Source organism: Ceratosolen solmsi, unplaced genomic scaffold (genome assembly GCF_000503995.2).
Source record: "Ceratosolen solmsi marchali unplaced genomic scaffold, CerSol_1.0 scaffold35, whole genome shotgun sequence".
Lineage (NCBI taxonomy): Eukaryota > Metazoa > Arthropoda > Insecta > Hymenoptera > Agaonidae > Ceratosolen > Ceratosolen solmsi.
This window is the reverse complement of record NW_011948423.1, coordinates 1,242,902-1,259,999: the sequence shown is the minus strand read 5'-3', so window position 1 is coordinate 1,259,999 and position 17,098 is coordinate 1,242,902. Positions and strand designations below refer to the sequence as shown.

Sequence of the window (17,098 nt, the reverse complement as noted above, 5' to 3'; positions counted from 1 at the left end):
AAAAATAGTAAGGGAATTTTTGTCAATAATAAATAATTTAATTTATTAAAAGTGTAACAATATTTAATTTAATAATTAATTTGAGTTATTATAAGTGCAATATTAACAGGTTTATATTATTTGATAATAATAATGATGAGAGAGAGAGAGAGACAGACAGATAGACAGAGAAAGCGAGACAAAATCAAATATTAGTTCTCTAATATAATTTAAAGGATAATCATTATTTTACAAATATTTTCAAATTAGTATCGTTTTTAATTTCCAGATGATAAAAAGTTACATTTGAAATTCAATATTTACTGATATCACTTATTTTCAATGTTATCTGTATTAAATTTGGAACACTTACAAACTGAAAACTTTCTATATACAATGTATAATTTAAGAATAATATTGTGAATTATTATGACGTCCAATAACTAGTCATCCCTACCAATCAATAAATGTATCTACGCAAATAGGAAATAATCAACAGATAAATAATAATTCGGTCAGTTAATGATCAATGGTGGCATGTACATATTGGTACAGACGATTGTGAATCAAAAAATACATTTAAGCTGATTTTGATTCTCTATATAATGTCTTATTTCCATTGATATCCAATAGAAGATTAAAGTCGCATGAATTGTTTATAGTGTATTATTTATAGTCTATGCTTCTTGTAAGTGCTTTTAGAAAATTTATATAACTTTATATACTATTGTACACATAAATTATTACGAAGCACTATGGAATATTTATTAAATATTATGGATAACATCGTTTTCGTATTACTCGCAATGCATTCCAATGTTTCCAAACTTAATTTTTCGCCCTTTATAAAGTAATTCAATAAACAGTTACAAATATAGAACTTCTGTGGCAAACAAAGGTGATTGTCATAATCTGGTAAACCGTTGTATTTGAAAAAATTAAAGCTGATAAAGTAAAATCACGTACTCCTCTCAGAGTGTAATTTTCCGTAATATCCGGAAAAGAAGCTTTCCCACCTCCTTTACGAATTTCCATACGCCTTGCTGTATAAGTGTGCGGCACCGCACGAACGGTAAAGCGAAGGACGTAAACGAGACAGAAAGCGGGAGAGCGAGAGTGGGACGAGGTGAGAGTGAGGCGAAAGGGTCGGGCAGACGTAGAGCAACGGCACCGTAGAGGAAGTTGGCGAGTCCCTAATTTACACCCAGCCTCGGTCGTTAGTTGCATCCACGGCTCCCATTCCTCCACCTCCGGTTAGCGCGCGCCGACGCAGAGACTCTCGGCCACTTGCTACGTCGCGTCGCAGTTCTCAAGCTCTCCGGAACTTCGCCGGAGATTAAAACGCTTTAGTAATTAACCGGGTCTCCTCACCTTGTGCGCTAACTGTTAGTGAGTTCTTCCCCGCTTTCCCGTGTCCTTAGTGGTACTTCGTCTTCCCTGGGCTCAGCTTCGTATCTTGCTTCTTATGCTGGATATCTCATTTTTATTAAACGTTCTTTGCACGGTTATGCCAACTTTTGTTATCGCTCTTTTTTCTTATTTTTGTCCTTGAATGCCGGCTCATGTAAAAGTTCCACGCGATGAATGGATTTCTTCTCAACTTGTTTTCTCACTCGGGATAAGTGTTTTGCTCGCAAAGGGGATTAAAAATAAAAAAGTACAATAAAAAAGAAACGAGGAAGAAGAAAACTAATATTCAAAGATGGATAGTTTAAGAAATTCGTTTATACTGACTCGGGCTAGATGCGATTCTAAGCAAATTTCGTATCTTTTAACCGTTGCAGTCGCAAGAATTAATACCGTCTGTCTTGTCGTAATGACAGGTTATCGTTTAACGAACGTAAAAGCATTTTTATCGACTGCGATGGTTATAGAAAATACTATTCAAGATACACGTGATATAATAACTACTGCTCATTTGTGCAGAAGGAAGTGAGATAATGGCAAAATATCGAAAAAGAAACTTATGTATTTATGGCAGAAAAGAGTTTTTTTTTTATACTTTCCATACCTTAGGCTAGAATTAGAAACTTAAATAAATGGCAGCCCGTTAATAAATACGCATTAAATTCGAGAAAGAAAAAATTCATAATTTTAACAATCAATTGAGTCGAGGATTTGATCGATTGATAAACAGATTTTTGTTTTCGCATATTCTATATGTGCTAGTGTACAACTGAACTTTAGAAGCTCAATAAATTGCTTTTATAAAATTATATCTATAATATTACTCACACAAACATACGCAATTAGAAATTATTAAATTTTCGTGTTAGATAACGTTTAATATACGCAATAACGTAATGTCTACTTAAATTAGCTACTTGACGTAAAAGGAGAATATCGACTATATTTTGGTATTTATTTGATATTAATTGGATCGTGAATATTATAAACTGCTACGAATTACATATTTATGTCTACAGATATAATGCCATTAATATCGTGACACGGATTTATCAAGCGAATTAATTTTTAATAAATGCCATTAATCGATTAGACATTTAATTTCCCGGGCTTAATAATAAGTAGCATCATTTGTCACTGCAATACACATCGGATAATTATCGCGCAGCGATCCCCAAATGAAAAAGAATCACTTGAAATGGCAATTCTCACTCACTCAAAGAATTAAAGGTTCCCCGTCGATTTATCCTCATTCTCCATTACGTTTCGCAGTTGAGCGAAAAAGAATATATACGTATGCACCAACCTCCATAGACGTACACCCTCTTTCGCCCTCTCTCACTTGGCGTATTAGGGGATGCTCGAGGAATCGTCTGCGGCTCTTACTTCGCTGCGACAACGTCCTCGTCCTCGAGTCGGTACTTACACTGCGGTTGCCATGGGCGACCCTCGCGTCCCTCCCCAGCATCTCGCCCTTTTTTCCCTCGTGCTCTCGTAACCGGGGCCGATTCAATAGGAGAGGAATGCTGGCTTCCGTTCGGCGGCCGCAGCCCGGCTTGACCCCAACTATCGACTATCCGCCGGCTTTCAATGAGACAATTTATTTTCTCATATACGTTGTCACGTTTTTGACTGCTTCCTTTCTGCCGCGGCCGGGCATTAAGTGTTTTCTCTATTCAATGACAATCGCAGCTCTCGTATGCCTTTCGCGAGTTAAGGCGAGCAATAATAAAGTTAATTTTATTCAATCGGAGTTAGGATATATACTACTCGAGCTCAATACTGTGGATAGACATCTTTGGCCGATGCTAATGCTCGTGGTTTCATTAATAAATACTATAAAATGTATTCGACAAAATGAAAAATTGAACGATGAAAATTTATGAGCGACGGGCATTTAAACGATTTATTTCTTCTCGAATAACTCGGATTTGAATTTTTTGCACTCGTAAGGCAGTTTTTATTTTTATATATTTTTTTCCTTTTTTTGTATCTTTCGAGTGTGGTAAGATTAATTTTTTACATTCCTCGGTAAAGTGGCGAGTGCTCTAAAATTATGCGCACATTAAATTTTGCGTTTTAGTTCTTGAAATGCTCTTCAATTTCTTACCCACAGAGATAAAATGTATTTTCATATAGTGATTCTCATAGATACATTAAGCCGGAAATAATAATTAATTTAAAATAGAAATTTTTGCCAATTATTTCTTTTTAATTTAAAAGAGCGCATTGTTAATAGGCAATGGCAATGGCAATTAAGAATACGTTAAGCAAATTAGTATTGACATGTGATAAATTGCAAAACGATCGTATAATGGACTTCTGATATCGTCAATTTCAATATTATCATCGTCAACGAGTGATGCTAATTTACATTACATGCAACAATATCAAATAAATTTTGCAATATTAAGAATTAACTTTAATAAATTCATTGTGTATCGAATGCAATTATTGGAATAAATTATTGGAAAGATAAGTGATATGAATCAGACTAAATTATTCCAATGTCATATTTCTATGTATACAGTGTGAAATAGATCATAACTAGTCAATAACTATTTGGCGTTAAATATATTGTGCAAAATTTAAAAAAGTAGCACAATCGATTCGAGCTATTTACCAATTCTATGAATGCCAGGAGAGAATGTTATATTCGGCTCTATTCTCTATTTCCTATTCGGGCGAGAGCGAGTAATTGTCCATCGAGTGCGAGCCAAAAGCTTTGGCGATTGAAAGCACCTAGATTTTTGAGTCTCTAGATTTCTTTCGCATATGAGCCTTCGATTATAGTTCGTATGATTTTATGAGAACGTATCGAAGGAGAAAGTAATTTGTATTATTATTATCTAATGACTTTCTTCATTTCTTAAAACTTCATTTTGATTGATGAAATATCACAACGACTGATTAAATAAATGCTATATTTCCAAGTAAAATTAGACTAATGACTAAAATATAGTATTTAGCGTTTTATCTAAAATTAATGAACTAAAAATCTTATGAATAAATTGTACAAAGATTGGAGCTTTATAGTTTCCATTTTGAAGTTATAATATCTGATAACTTTATTTTCATATTATATGCAGAACTTTTCGGTAATATAATTTAAATTGATTATTTGAATTGTTGTGTTAAAAATTTGAAAAACTAATAATAATTTTTAATTTAACTTTTTATTATTAACAGTGCATAAATTTAGGATTAGCCAGTTTGCCAATTATTCTCAATTTATTGGCGAAATGAAAATTAATCGTTTTCTACTGCATAACGAGCACTAATATATTTCATACTCTAATGGTGTTAAAAAGTATTAAAAAATAGTTGATTAATCGTAATAAATTTCTAGTTGAATAAGTTTTCTTTTGTAACTAAAATGAAGGGAAACATGAGAATAGAAAAAACGAAGTAATCGATACCGAGAATATGGTTAGAAAACCTGCCTTTCGACAATAAAAAAAAAATCATAAAATCAATGGATACAAAGATTAAGGTTCATTACCTTTTTGCATTTTTTTTTACCTTTAGTTTCACTTTTTTTTTTTTTTTTGTACAAACCTATGAATTTGAGCCCCTGAGAAATCACGTTCTCCTAGGGAAAATGAGTATGAAATTTGGGCTTCTGCATGGCGACCATTTTACCATCTGTCCCAATGAATCAGGTTTCTCTTACTCACTCGCTCTTTCTCACTCTCTCATACACATATTCCCCCTTTCTCTTTTTCTGTGAGACTTGTTATGGGGGCTACTCGTACTTTAGATAACTTGGGAGTATAAGCGACGCATTGCTGTATCTGCGTAACAACTTATGAGACTCTATCAGTGAGGAATATTTATGTCCACATTTAACAACCAGAGAGTTCTCGTTTAAATGCTGGGGTTGTTGATAATAATTCGAGACCCATGATTTCGCTTGATATGCTCAGAAGGTACTAATTATTTGCGACAGATATACGCCGACATTTGGTCTTTGTGATTCTGAAATAATTGGATCTTTGCTTTCTTCCGAAACATATTATTTTTCGTGAATCGTCAAAAACGTGAATATAAGTGCGTATTGTATTTAATAGATAATCATAAAAATTTGATTGGACAAGAAACTGAAAAACTTTGGTGACATAAAGTATTATTTAAGACTTCGTTACTTATCTATTTTAGATAATTTGAAATGTAGAAAGTATTTTTTGTCCCGTTATTTATTGTGTACTCTTTATGTATATGTTAAGTACATCCATTTACTGTAATCGTAAATATTAAAGACGCATAATCATTATGTAAGTTAGATTTTTTTAACCAAAAATATCGACATCTTTCACTGACAATACGTAATATTATCTTAACGGCCATTGGATTTCTTTCTTTTTCTTTCTTTTTTTTCTTTTTTTTTTAATTCGAAAATAAATGGTGAACATTTTTTTAAACGATTAATGATATTTACAATTTTTATATTATAACATCTGTAATTATTATCAATTACTTACTTTTCATGAGTAGTTAGGTAAAAATTATTTTAAAAAGTAGATAAATGAATATTTATGGAATATGAAGTACTCAATTTTTTATTATGAATTAATGTGACTGATGAGATTATCTTGTATTATTAAATTATTCGATGCTTATTCAATCAAAAAATATTTTCGCTCATACTTTCATCAATTTTTGATTCAATCAATATCCTAGTTTGTTTTTAAATTTAATTTAGTTCGATTTGTTATATAAATATTCGATTTATGATGATGGTTTGCTATTAATTTACAGATTATATTATCGATTTTGTCACTTTTCAAATTTCAAGTATTATACATTCGAATTCAAGACATCCGAGTTGATATGCTCCATTCATATCTCTTTATAAAATATAATTTGTAGAATTTTTAAATCAAATTAATTAAATGAAAAACTTCGTTGTTCGATGAATTTTAATATATATTTTTGTCAATTTTAGAATATTATTCTTAAATAATGTTCCAATAAACATGTAGAAAATTGCAAGCTTCGCCATACGGTATTTTTTTTTATTTATAATATTATAGGGCTTTTTTCTTTCAACAATGCTCTTACGTTAAATTTATAAATGTAACATTGAACCTTTAGCGTGACATATATAACTTGTAAACACTATGCCTGAGTTTTGCATGCAAAATTTTAATATCTTTTGAGTTATCTAGTTTGTTGAAACTTGCCAAAACGTAGCACCATCATTATTATATGGTCACATATATTTTTCTAAAAAAAATACAATATTCTCGGACATTAGGTTAGTAACATCGTTAGTAGACGAATTATCGCACCTTGACCTTCTTATTACTAGAAAATTTTATGAGTTGCAATTGAACAAGTGCATTAATATCGAAGCTAAGTTCCATAAATATTCACGAAAAATACGGATCTGAATGGTTGACGTATCTGACGTGAGATAATTGATACCATTTTCCCTCGACGGACGATAATTTCGAATCGAAGTACACTCTTTCTCAATAGCGAGTCACGACTCGGTATTCATAGGGTGACAAAAACACACGAGCCGGACGATAATTTCGAATCGAAGTTCACTCTTTCTCAATAGCGAGTCACGACTCGGTATTCATAGGGTGACAAAAACACACGAGCCAGCTTATATTCGTGGCGGGAAGATTATAAATGCGCGTTGCAAGTTGTACCTCGTCGGCGGTCGCGGCGCAAATAAGACGGACGAAAGAATAAAAAGAATCGACGGCGGCTGTAAGACGAGAACGAAAAAAAATCGGATAGTTGTACAAAGCGCCGGGGTGGTGGCGGTGATGGTGGTGGCGTTGATGGTGGCTGGCGCAGTGGGGGCAGCCGACCGACGACGGACACGCTGAAGGGGGTGGCAGTATGGGACGCGGGGGCGGGGAGGGCAGGGCCACGGGGAATATGGCCACGGGTTTATGAAATATTGATCGAGCGCGATATCTTACGTTTAAGCAAGTCTCCTCTTCGCTCGGTTCAAGCGGGCCACGCGTCGGCCATACATCAAATAACGCGGGCGGACGCCTCAACGCAGCCTTAACACCTCGCGACTTAAATAACGATACACGGAGTCTTGCGCGTAGAAGCGGGCGGGAATAGCAAATAATCCCGGATCGTATGATCCGCCCTGCTTTTGGTTGCTCGCCCGATCGTAGCTTTTGCTCGCGCGCCGAGAGGCATTATTTATGCATGTGCGAGGGAATGTGGGAGAGGCGAGTTGTGAGGGGCTGAAATTTTTATGACCACGTCGCTCGGCTTAGTTGAAAGATTCACCAGGGACTGTTTGAGCAAGTGTGAACTTTGGCTTTTATAATTACCGGAGCCTGGTATTGATGCGCGTGCGCGCGATATAAACAATGTCAATCGCAGGCAGCTGTGGCTGTTTGGTTAGGCGAGGGATAAGCGATGATGAGAAGCGCGAAGTTTGTTCGGCGAAAATTGAGCACCAACGATACTACGCGTCTCTGGAATTTCAGGCGGATATTTAGGTGCCAGGCTTTTAATATTGACTTTTAATATTAACGAATGATTTTAGCGCGTTCGACTTGATTTAGTACCATTTTTCCAGTAAGTTAATTGAACGTTACGTTTGAGAGGGCCTTCTGCGAAAGCCCACATCTCAATGTTCGACGGCTTTCAAATTTTGTGGTGGCATTGAAATTATGTTGTGGCGGCTATAGAGAAATGACTTTTACCACATTACATGTGCACGGGCATATTATTTATATATATATATATATATATATATATATATATTGTATAAAGATTTGGTATAAATGTTGAATTAGCTTTCCGTGTGTTTGGAGCTTAGTGATAAGAAATTTAGAAACTGGTATCGATTCTTATCATTTCTTTATACGCTTCTATCGCATATAGTCGTGTGTGTTTGACGTACCAAGGCAAGAAATGTAAAAATAATAATTTTATACACGCGATCGTTTCAATTTGCCTGTACTAAGATATTAATAATAACATAATAACATTAATAATGATACGTTATATTAATGTCGGCCAAAGTGTCGTAGCAATAATAAAGAAGAGTTATGAGAACATCAATGGCGCCATTTTCATCGTTTTAACTGTTTACACTATTATTGTAAAAGAGCTCTTTACGCAGTAAATAATTTATCTTAGAGTTTTTAATGTAAAAAAATATCTTAATCAATGTCTGAGCAAAACAAGCAAAACATCTGTCAAGAATATTTGAAGAGAGAAGAGATATAATTTAATTTCATACTCTAAGCCAAAGAAAAGTATTATCAAGCACGATAACGGAATAAAAAATTTGCAAAATTTATCGAACAAATATTTCCTAATAATACACAAAATTTCGTCACCGTATTTCATATTACGTTATTTAATAATTTAATGCGAGCGCAACATCACGTGTACGCGTAAATACATAAATGTCAATTAATTAGTCGTTGCAAAATGTTTTATTACAAAAGTTAACAATCCGCGCCTATTCCAATTGGAATTCCACCCCAATGACTAATAAACTTCTTTCGTTCAATGTTAAATTATTATAAGTTGCTTATATTTTCTATAGATTTTCAATGAAAACATTGATTTGGACAAATTTTCGATAAACCACTTCACCCAGTGTCACAAAAATTTATGCAAACAAGAAAACTTCCGATAGTGCTTTCGATGACATTGCCGGTAAAACTTCAACACGTAAATACGCACAACTTTGTATAGCCGAATGATCGAATATTTCCATTAAAGCGACGAGTATGAATCGATCGTAATGGTGCTATTTCTCGCTCGAAGCAAAAACTGCGCGGCAATAAAATCCTCCCAAGCATATTCCTTCCCAAGCGTACCAAACAATAAGCTCATCTCCGCAAAATCTTATCAGCTTTCATAATGCAGCGCGCGACAAGACATGGAGACAAAAAACGAGCGAAGCCGAGCAGAGAATATTCTTCCTTGCCTCCACTTCCGTCGGACTTTTCAGCTCTCGGGCGATTCGCTATGGCGACCCAAACGACTTGACTAACAAGGTGTTGCGGTGTTCTCGAGCGCGAGCGAGCGCCTCTTCTTAAGAGGAAAAAAAGAAATAATCGAAGAAGCCGGAGTAGAGCGAGAAAAAAGTACGGGAGGGAGAAAATTACGTAATGTCGATAATGGGCGGCAGTGGATTTATCTTAAATTCGAGTGGTAAGTTCCGGGCGACTGCTTGCAACTCCAGGAAAACTCCAAATCAAAGAAACATCGTGGTTTCCCAGCCTCTGCGTGTAAGAGGTTTTTGGCATCATTACACGCTGGTCTTTTATTGCGTGACAACATTTAATTACCCATTGTTAATCCAAGATGTGTATGTCGTGGCTAAATAAACTACTTTTGCTTACTTTATTTTTCTTTTTCTTCGTGATTGTTGTGTACGCTATTCTTTCAGATTACCTTTCCCTCCTTTCAGACTTTCATTTTCCAAGTATGCTACTTTTAGGCTTGAAAATGTACATACTCAGGGAAATTTATATTCGGTAGTTAAAGAAGGGAATTATATTATGAGAATTATGAGATTATATTTTCGTCGTATTATTAGTTATGTTGTTGTTCGTAGGTCAATTAAATTCGATTTTTTCTTTTTTTTCTTTTTTTTAGGACACGAGCATTGTCGAATTTATAATTCGACCATAAAAAAATGATTATTGCCTTACTTTTATTGCATACTACCGCAAGTATAATTAATAATAAAAAATATAAAAACGAACTTGGAAACTTCGTAAGAAAGAATAACATATCAAAAGATATTTAATACACACTTCTATAAGCAAAGGTATAAAGATTTTAGATAGAATCTTATGATATCCCTGCCTTAATTCTTTTAACCTCTTATATATTTTTCTAATAAAGTATTCGATCAAATTATCAATGTCGGGATAATATGGTATACCAACCCTTTTTATCATCCAATGAAATCTTTGTATTTTAAATACTTAAAATGATGCCATTCAATTTGTATTTATGACTCTCAAGTTATTTCCACTATAAAATAATATACTTCTATATACGTACATGTATGCACATATGCGCATACAAACATGCATATTTGTATAAATGTTTATTTAATAGATCAAATGAATAAAAAGAAAAATTTATATAGCAAGTGAATGTATGTGGGTTTATTTTAATGGAGATTTGTTATCAACTACCTACAAAATGAATATCAATATTATTTTGAAAAATACTATAGAAGTAATACTATTACTTTAATACGCCAATAAAATCTGTGTCAATAACATTTTGATAAAATTTTGGATGTTCAGTTGATTTTCCTCCAGACGAAGCAAGGGTCAAAAGCATATTCCACTGTAAGAAAAAAGCAGCAGCATAAAGAACGAACATAATAACTCAATTTTTTTCTGCTAAAACATTAGTTCCCTCATTCTTTTAGTAATTTCAGCAAAATTACTTATTAATGGTCATAAATAAGAATTAATTTGATTACAAGTGATTATATATACATCCAAATAATTATCTCGATTCTATTAGCTTTTTTAATTTTCCTTTAATAGGATAACCAAGTACTTTAATAGGAAAGCTGCAGCTTGCATCGTAAAATTACAACTTTTTCTCAGCGAGTACCTTAACCGTGGCTGTGGGACGTTGTCGTTGTCGACGTTGCCGTTGTCGTTGTCATTGTCGTTGTGCTTGTCGTCGTTGTCGTCGTTGTCCTTGTCTTTGTCATCGTGCAGCGAGAGACTAATTTTAATTTCCCAGTTTTTCCTCGCCCAGGCTACTTACACATTATCCCTCAAACTTTCGCTCCTACGCCCTTCCATTGCACTCCAGTTGCTAAGAACAAGCTTGCGCACGCACGACCGCCGTGGCTAATTTTCGCAGAGGAAGAGAATAGACGTATAATTACTTAACGCCTTCAAGAGACCCTTACTTTCCCCCCTTCCTCATTCCCCCTTCCCGCAAGCAGCCACCGTCAACCCACGCTGTAATCCCGTATTCCGAGCTTTTATTAAAAGCGCACAGCGAGCTTAACAAACAAAAAGATCCGTCCGTATGATACACAAGAATCATTATAGAAACAACTATATCTTTACGCGTTTAACTTTCGTTAATGAATTAAATTTTCATTAATTTCACTCGGAAATTGCAAACCGATAACGCTCCGCGCCTATTTTGTTTAATTTTAATTAAAATAAACAACATTCCTGCGGAGTAAATATTTTTAGTGCATTACAATTCAACTCCTCTCCATAAAGTTTTAATAATGGAATATTCGTCAGTCGGATAATACTGTTAATATAGACGTGATGCAGCTAAAGATAATTAATCGCTACAAACACATCGATATTTTTCAACAATGTCTAAACATACCAAATGGAATGTAAAAAATGTAAAAGTAAGAAATAACTGTGCCGACAAAGTATCTCTCTCTCTCTCTCTCTCTCTCTCTCTCTCTCTCTCTCTCTCTCTTTCTTTCTTTCTCTACTGAACAGGCCTCAGTGCTCAACATCTTGGAATCAATTTTTCGAAAATCGTCCACTGGCAAACGTTCGAAAAGATTGTAAGCGGCTCCGTGGCTTTAGCTACGCGCCGGCTCACTATTTTTACTCCATTGAATTCCCTCGGGTTCGCGCGCGCACGGGCCAGAGCCTTATCAGCACCAATAAAGTCCACTTGACCTGGAAATCCGCCAGCGAGCACATCCGACTCAGCCGTCCACCTCCCCTCGTGGTACTTGCCCGCCCCCGCCACCTCGTCGCTCATTCTCGTTCTCTCATTCTCACACTCTCTCGCTCTCGCTCTCGCTCCCCCGCCTCTCACGGCTCCTCGCGCGTGCTCGCACGACTCTAGGAGCGTCCGGAAAGGCGAGAGGGCCGGAAAAGGAGAGGACGCGAGCCACGGCCGGCGAAAAAGAAGGAGAAGACCGGCAGCTCCTGGACGATTAATAGGAATATAAATTGATCGGCGCTTTTTGCCGCTCGCGAACGAGCGAACGTCCGCCGTATGGAGCCGGGAGGGAGGCCGCGGCCGAGGAGCCATCTTGCGGCGGCTTCGGCCCGGCCAATTGATTCGTCCCCACCAGCGCGGCGCCTCCACGCGCCTCGTCCCTATTCAATTCCGGGCGCCCCGTCAAGGGGAAGCGTCGTCCTCCCCGCCCGCGGTAGGCGTGACCCAGTGCGCGCTCCCATTGGCGCCCGGCCGATCCCCGGAAGCTCGGCCAATGGCGGCCGCGCTCACGGTGGGGGCAGCCGAGGCGTGCTCGGGGCCGAGGAGTCGAGTCCTGGTGCGCTCCGGCCAGACAGTGCCGTGCCGTCGCCTCGTGCCCTCGTGCAGCCGTTGCCGCTGTCGCTCGCGTCGCGACCTCTCTATTATTTGCCCAAATCTCCGTTCGCCTGTCGGCTCGACTGTTCGTCCCCAGGTCCGGGAGCGCGACGCGAGCAGCACAGACAAGCGTCTGACCTGGGACCGAGTGCGCGCCCGAGGAGTGCATGGAGGTGGCCGCCTTCGCTGCAGCGGACGCGGGCTTGCCCCCGGGAGTCCGTGGGACGTCGGGGCCGGCGTGACTCGAGCGCCCGCTTACGACGATCGGGACGATGAGGGCCGCCGAGTGAACGACGGACGCGCGGAGTGCCGATGAGCAGCGAGCTCGAGTAGAGCGCAGCCCGGCTGGCTAAGCTGATACCGAACATGGTGCTGGAGCCGGGGGGCGGCTTGTCGTTCCCGCCGCCCCCCGGCGGCGGCGGGGCCGCCGCCGCGAGCTCCGCCGCGGGTGGACCCGGGGCCGCAGCCTCGCTCCTGGGCCCGACGCGGCTCTTCCAGCGCGCGACCCCCGTCTTCCCGTTCCACCTGCCGAGTTGGCACCACCCGGTGCTGGGGCAGGTGCAAAGCCAGGTACAGCAGTCGATGCAGGCACAGCACCAGGTCGCGGCCGCAGCGGTGCGCTTTCTGAGCCACCATCCGCACCACCCGCACCACGGGCATCCAGCACTGGGGAGCCATCCGCTAGTGCCGGGGGTCGGTGCCCACCATCCCCAGGCGCATCACTTGCATCACAGTACCGAGCACAACGAGGATGACGACGATAAGAAAGGTGAGCGCCGCTGGACGCGTAGTCCACGCCGATCTTCCCTTACCGGGCTGCTACCTCTGACATCCCTACCTATCTAATCGTAACCTATCCGCTTGTCGAGCACAACGCGTTCAGGTGCTCTCGACACCTTGATAAACTATCTACATAATCTCTAGAGTCGCAAAAGAGCCGATACAACTCCGATGATCCAGGCGTGCACATTACCTCAAGTACCTTAACATTATCTCCTCCTCGCGTTATTTCTTAGTTTCTCGACCTCTCCGAGCGACGCGGTGCCCCCGATGCTTTATTAGCCTCTTAACGTTGTTCTTGCCTCGGTATTCAGCAGCTCGTCTTCATGAGTTTTTGTATCATTATTTCCGAGGCGCAACTGCTTTCATGGAATGCTTGTAAAACCCTTTAATGAGATCTTGAATGAAATAATCGTCGAGATTGTCTGGACTGGATTATTGTTTTTGTCTCGGTTTCATCCTGACTTACGGCCTAATTAACAATCTTCGATGATAATCGCTTGCGAATCATACAATCAACATGTACCTATGTAAGTTTATGAAAATATGGGTAAGATTTTCGTTAACCAACAAGCATTGGCTTTCCTCATAAATATTTATAATCATACAATCGAGCATTTAAAGTTTTCGGCTAATTGAGCTTGTCGAATGGCAATTGGCATTCCCTCGCAGGATATTTCTGCTAAGGGAATTACTTCGTGCGCGTGTAGCAGCAGACTGAACAGCATGATGAATGATCCGAGATATCCTGGATATTAAAACGAGATAAAATTATTCTCATCCAAATGCAAAATGTGGTTAAAAGTCATTATTACGTCCCTGTAAGAAAGGAAATGCCAATGAGTATTATCGTAAGTGAAACCTTTACAGATACAATAACAATAAAGCTGAAAAAAATTACGATTGGCTGTTAATTAAGTGCATAAAGTATAAATGATTCGAAAAACAATTTACAATTCGCGCGTTAATCATTAATTATCACCAACACATAACCTGGCTTCCTACGTTATAGTTAACGGAAATATTTGACCAAAAAAACTCAATACAATGGACGACTGTAAAACCTTAAGTGAAAATAAATCATTTATGGGGTCCAACTATATTCGCATCTAGCGTAAGGAATAAAAATCATAAACACTAGACAGACAGTAAGGAAATGTATGTAAAATGCTATAGAAGTGAAATCGAACAGAAATTGCATAAGGATGAACATTTTTTACGCTCATAAGTTAAACAGTGAAAATGTTTTTGCTTGAGAGAGCCGTTATTCAAACTTTCCAATTGTCACATTAAGCATCCGTGAAGCTCTGCGACGAGAGACATTATTCTCTCAACCTCACGGACTAATTTTCCACCACAAATTTTAAATCAAGATAAAGAGAAAGAAAATTGGCTGTACTTGCGGAGAGTGGAGCTCCATTAGAATTAAATATGAGTCAACGATATCATGATTCACGAAGAAGATGAAGGGCCTCGCACGAGTTCAAAGTGTCGGGCAGCGTTCGCGTGTATGCGAACCTACATGTATTTTTCTAACATGTTACATATATTTTTCTAATTAAGTAAACTGTAATTATATCGCATATATAAATTAATAAGATTGGTACAAAAGTACACTAAGGTTTTGACAGATAGAGTTGCGTAGGAGAGGTTTCTTGCGCTTAATCACCTCTAAATTCCGCTACGACCTCTCAGTCCAACGAGCGGCCTTAATAAGTCTTTCGTCTCTTACCTTCCTCCTTTCACTTCCTTCCACCGCCCCACCATCCTACCTCACTGAGCACAATACATCGAAGCCTAATAAACAGCCGAATAAAATAGCGAATCGTTATGCAACGTGCGAATGCGCGAACTCGCGGAGGTACGCGACACTCGGTTTTGTCCTCCCGCTAAGTTTGCACGTGCCTTCGCTCCTCGACCGCGGCACACGCGACGACGAAACGGGAAAGACGGGAGGAGGAAGGAAAAACCGAGGCGCAGTGTGTCGGATGGAGCTAAATAAAGTGGTCTGCCGGGAGTTCCGTAACGCGGTCAATCATAAGATCGTTGCTGGGCATCCCGCGGGATCGCTTACCGCTCTCGCGCGCTCCCCCGTCGGCCCCCGAAAATCTCCGAGTGTGCGCCCCGAAAAAATGCCGGGGTTGGAGGGTTGGCTCCTGTGGGCTTAGAAGATCCCGTTTGCGGCGAGTTGAGATTAATCACTCTTTATCGAAGGCCGAAGGACTCGTGGCATGTCGTTTCTCGCACCCGTACGTTGACTTGGTCAGGTTCGCTGAAATTACCGTTGTTCTCTATTAATTCTGCCGGCTTCAAATTCAGGGCCACGACGACGATGATGTGCAACTTTCGTCCATTGAAGGCGGCGAGCGCTAAGTACTTGGATGATCGTGGCCGGAACTCGTTATTTGTCGCCGCTCGGCATATCATTGCATTTGAAGCGCTAAGGATGCGCGAGTGCACAGTGCAACGAAGTCAACGCTAAAATTTTAAAATAATCCATGATTTGACTTTCTCAAACTGGATAAATCTGAAATGTAATGTTTCGGCTATCTCCTATTTTACGTTCGAGGCGTAAATTTTATTTCCCAAGTTTAATTACCACGGACAAGGTAAATTATAAAGAGAAGGAATCAATTTTTCCGCTTTTTTTGCGTACGATATTAGTAATGTATAATTATAGGTGCCATTTATTATGCAGTTAATAGTAATATTGATTTCTTTAGAATTGGGATAACAAAACTAAATTCATACTCTACGCCATACATTTTCTTTGTACACATATATTTTCTATTCTCATTTTCTAACCTTATGCGAGCATGGGTCACGTACGGTTACATAACAAAATATGCACATAAAGTTAAGTACATTTTTTTCGGATTCATATGTATAAGTTATAACACACTCTTAATAATTACATCGGCATATGCATTAATGTGCATGTATGTAAGTCCGCGTGTGTGCGTGTATGCGTGTGTGCGTGCGTGCGCAGGCGCGCGCGTGTGTCTCTGTGTAAGTGTGTGTGCGTGCCCACGTGCGTGTATGTGTCTCTGTGTGAGTGTGTGTGCGTGCCTACGTGCGGGTGCTTGTGTGCTCGTGCGCTCGTGTGCGTATGTAAACACACGTGTATACAGAAAAGTGGTTATCAATTATGAATATTATGAAAATTCATTGATATTTGAATGTAATGAAGCTTATAGTTGAAATTCAATCCGCTCTAGTCTATTGGCTTATTAGCAATTCAATAATGAAAAAATTGTAAAATTACATTATCGATATGCTTAGAAGTTTAATCTAAATTAACTTGTCGTTCGATAATGCGCGAAAAAAATGCAAAAAAAAAATACTAAGTCGGTAGCAGCTCGTACTCATACATGCGATTGTAAATTGAAATTGCTCTTTTATCGTAAATATATTATCTTCGAAACTGTCACGCACTTTCATGATAAATACGCCGCTTTGCGCATGTATACATTAATTCCGTTTTCTGCGATAGAAAAAACCTTATTTATAAAGAGCGCTCATGTTTGTTCCTCGTAGCGCTCGGGCAACTGGGGTTTTCCCGTCGATTACAAAATCCCTATAAGTCAAAGGGAATGTCGATCGCCTACCCTACACCATGGACACGAGCAGCCGTTTCACTCACTCTCTC

At 38.8% G+C, this 17,098-nt stretch overlaps 1 protein-coding gene across 1 annotated transcript in view; it reads left to right on the top strand.

Moving 5' to 3' along the window:
* The first annotated feature begins 12,659 nt into the window (after positions 1-12,659).
* Positions 12,660-17,098, top strand: part of LOC105362105 (homeobox protein unc-4) — a 46,621-nt gene continuing 42,182 nt past the window's right edge. Inside the window, exon 1 of the mRNA XM_011499455.1 lies at positions 12,660-13,438. Coding sequence (XP_011497757.1) covers positions 13,036-13,438 — 403 coding nt within the window. The 5' untranslated portion in view covers positions 12,660-13,035. The remainder of the gene's footprint in view (positions 13,439-17,098) is intronic.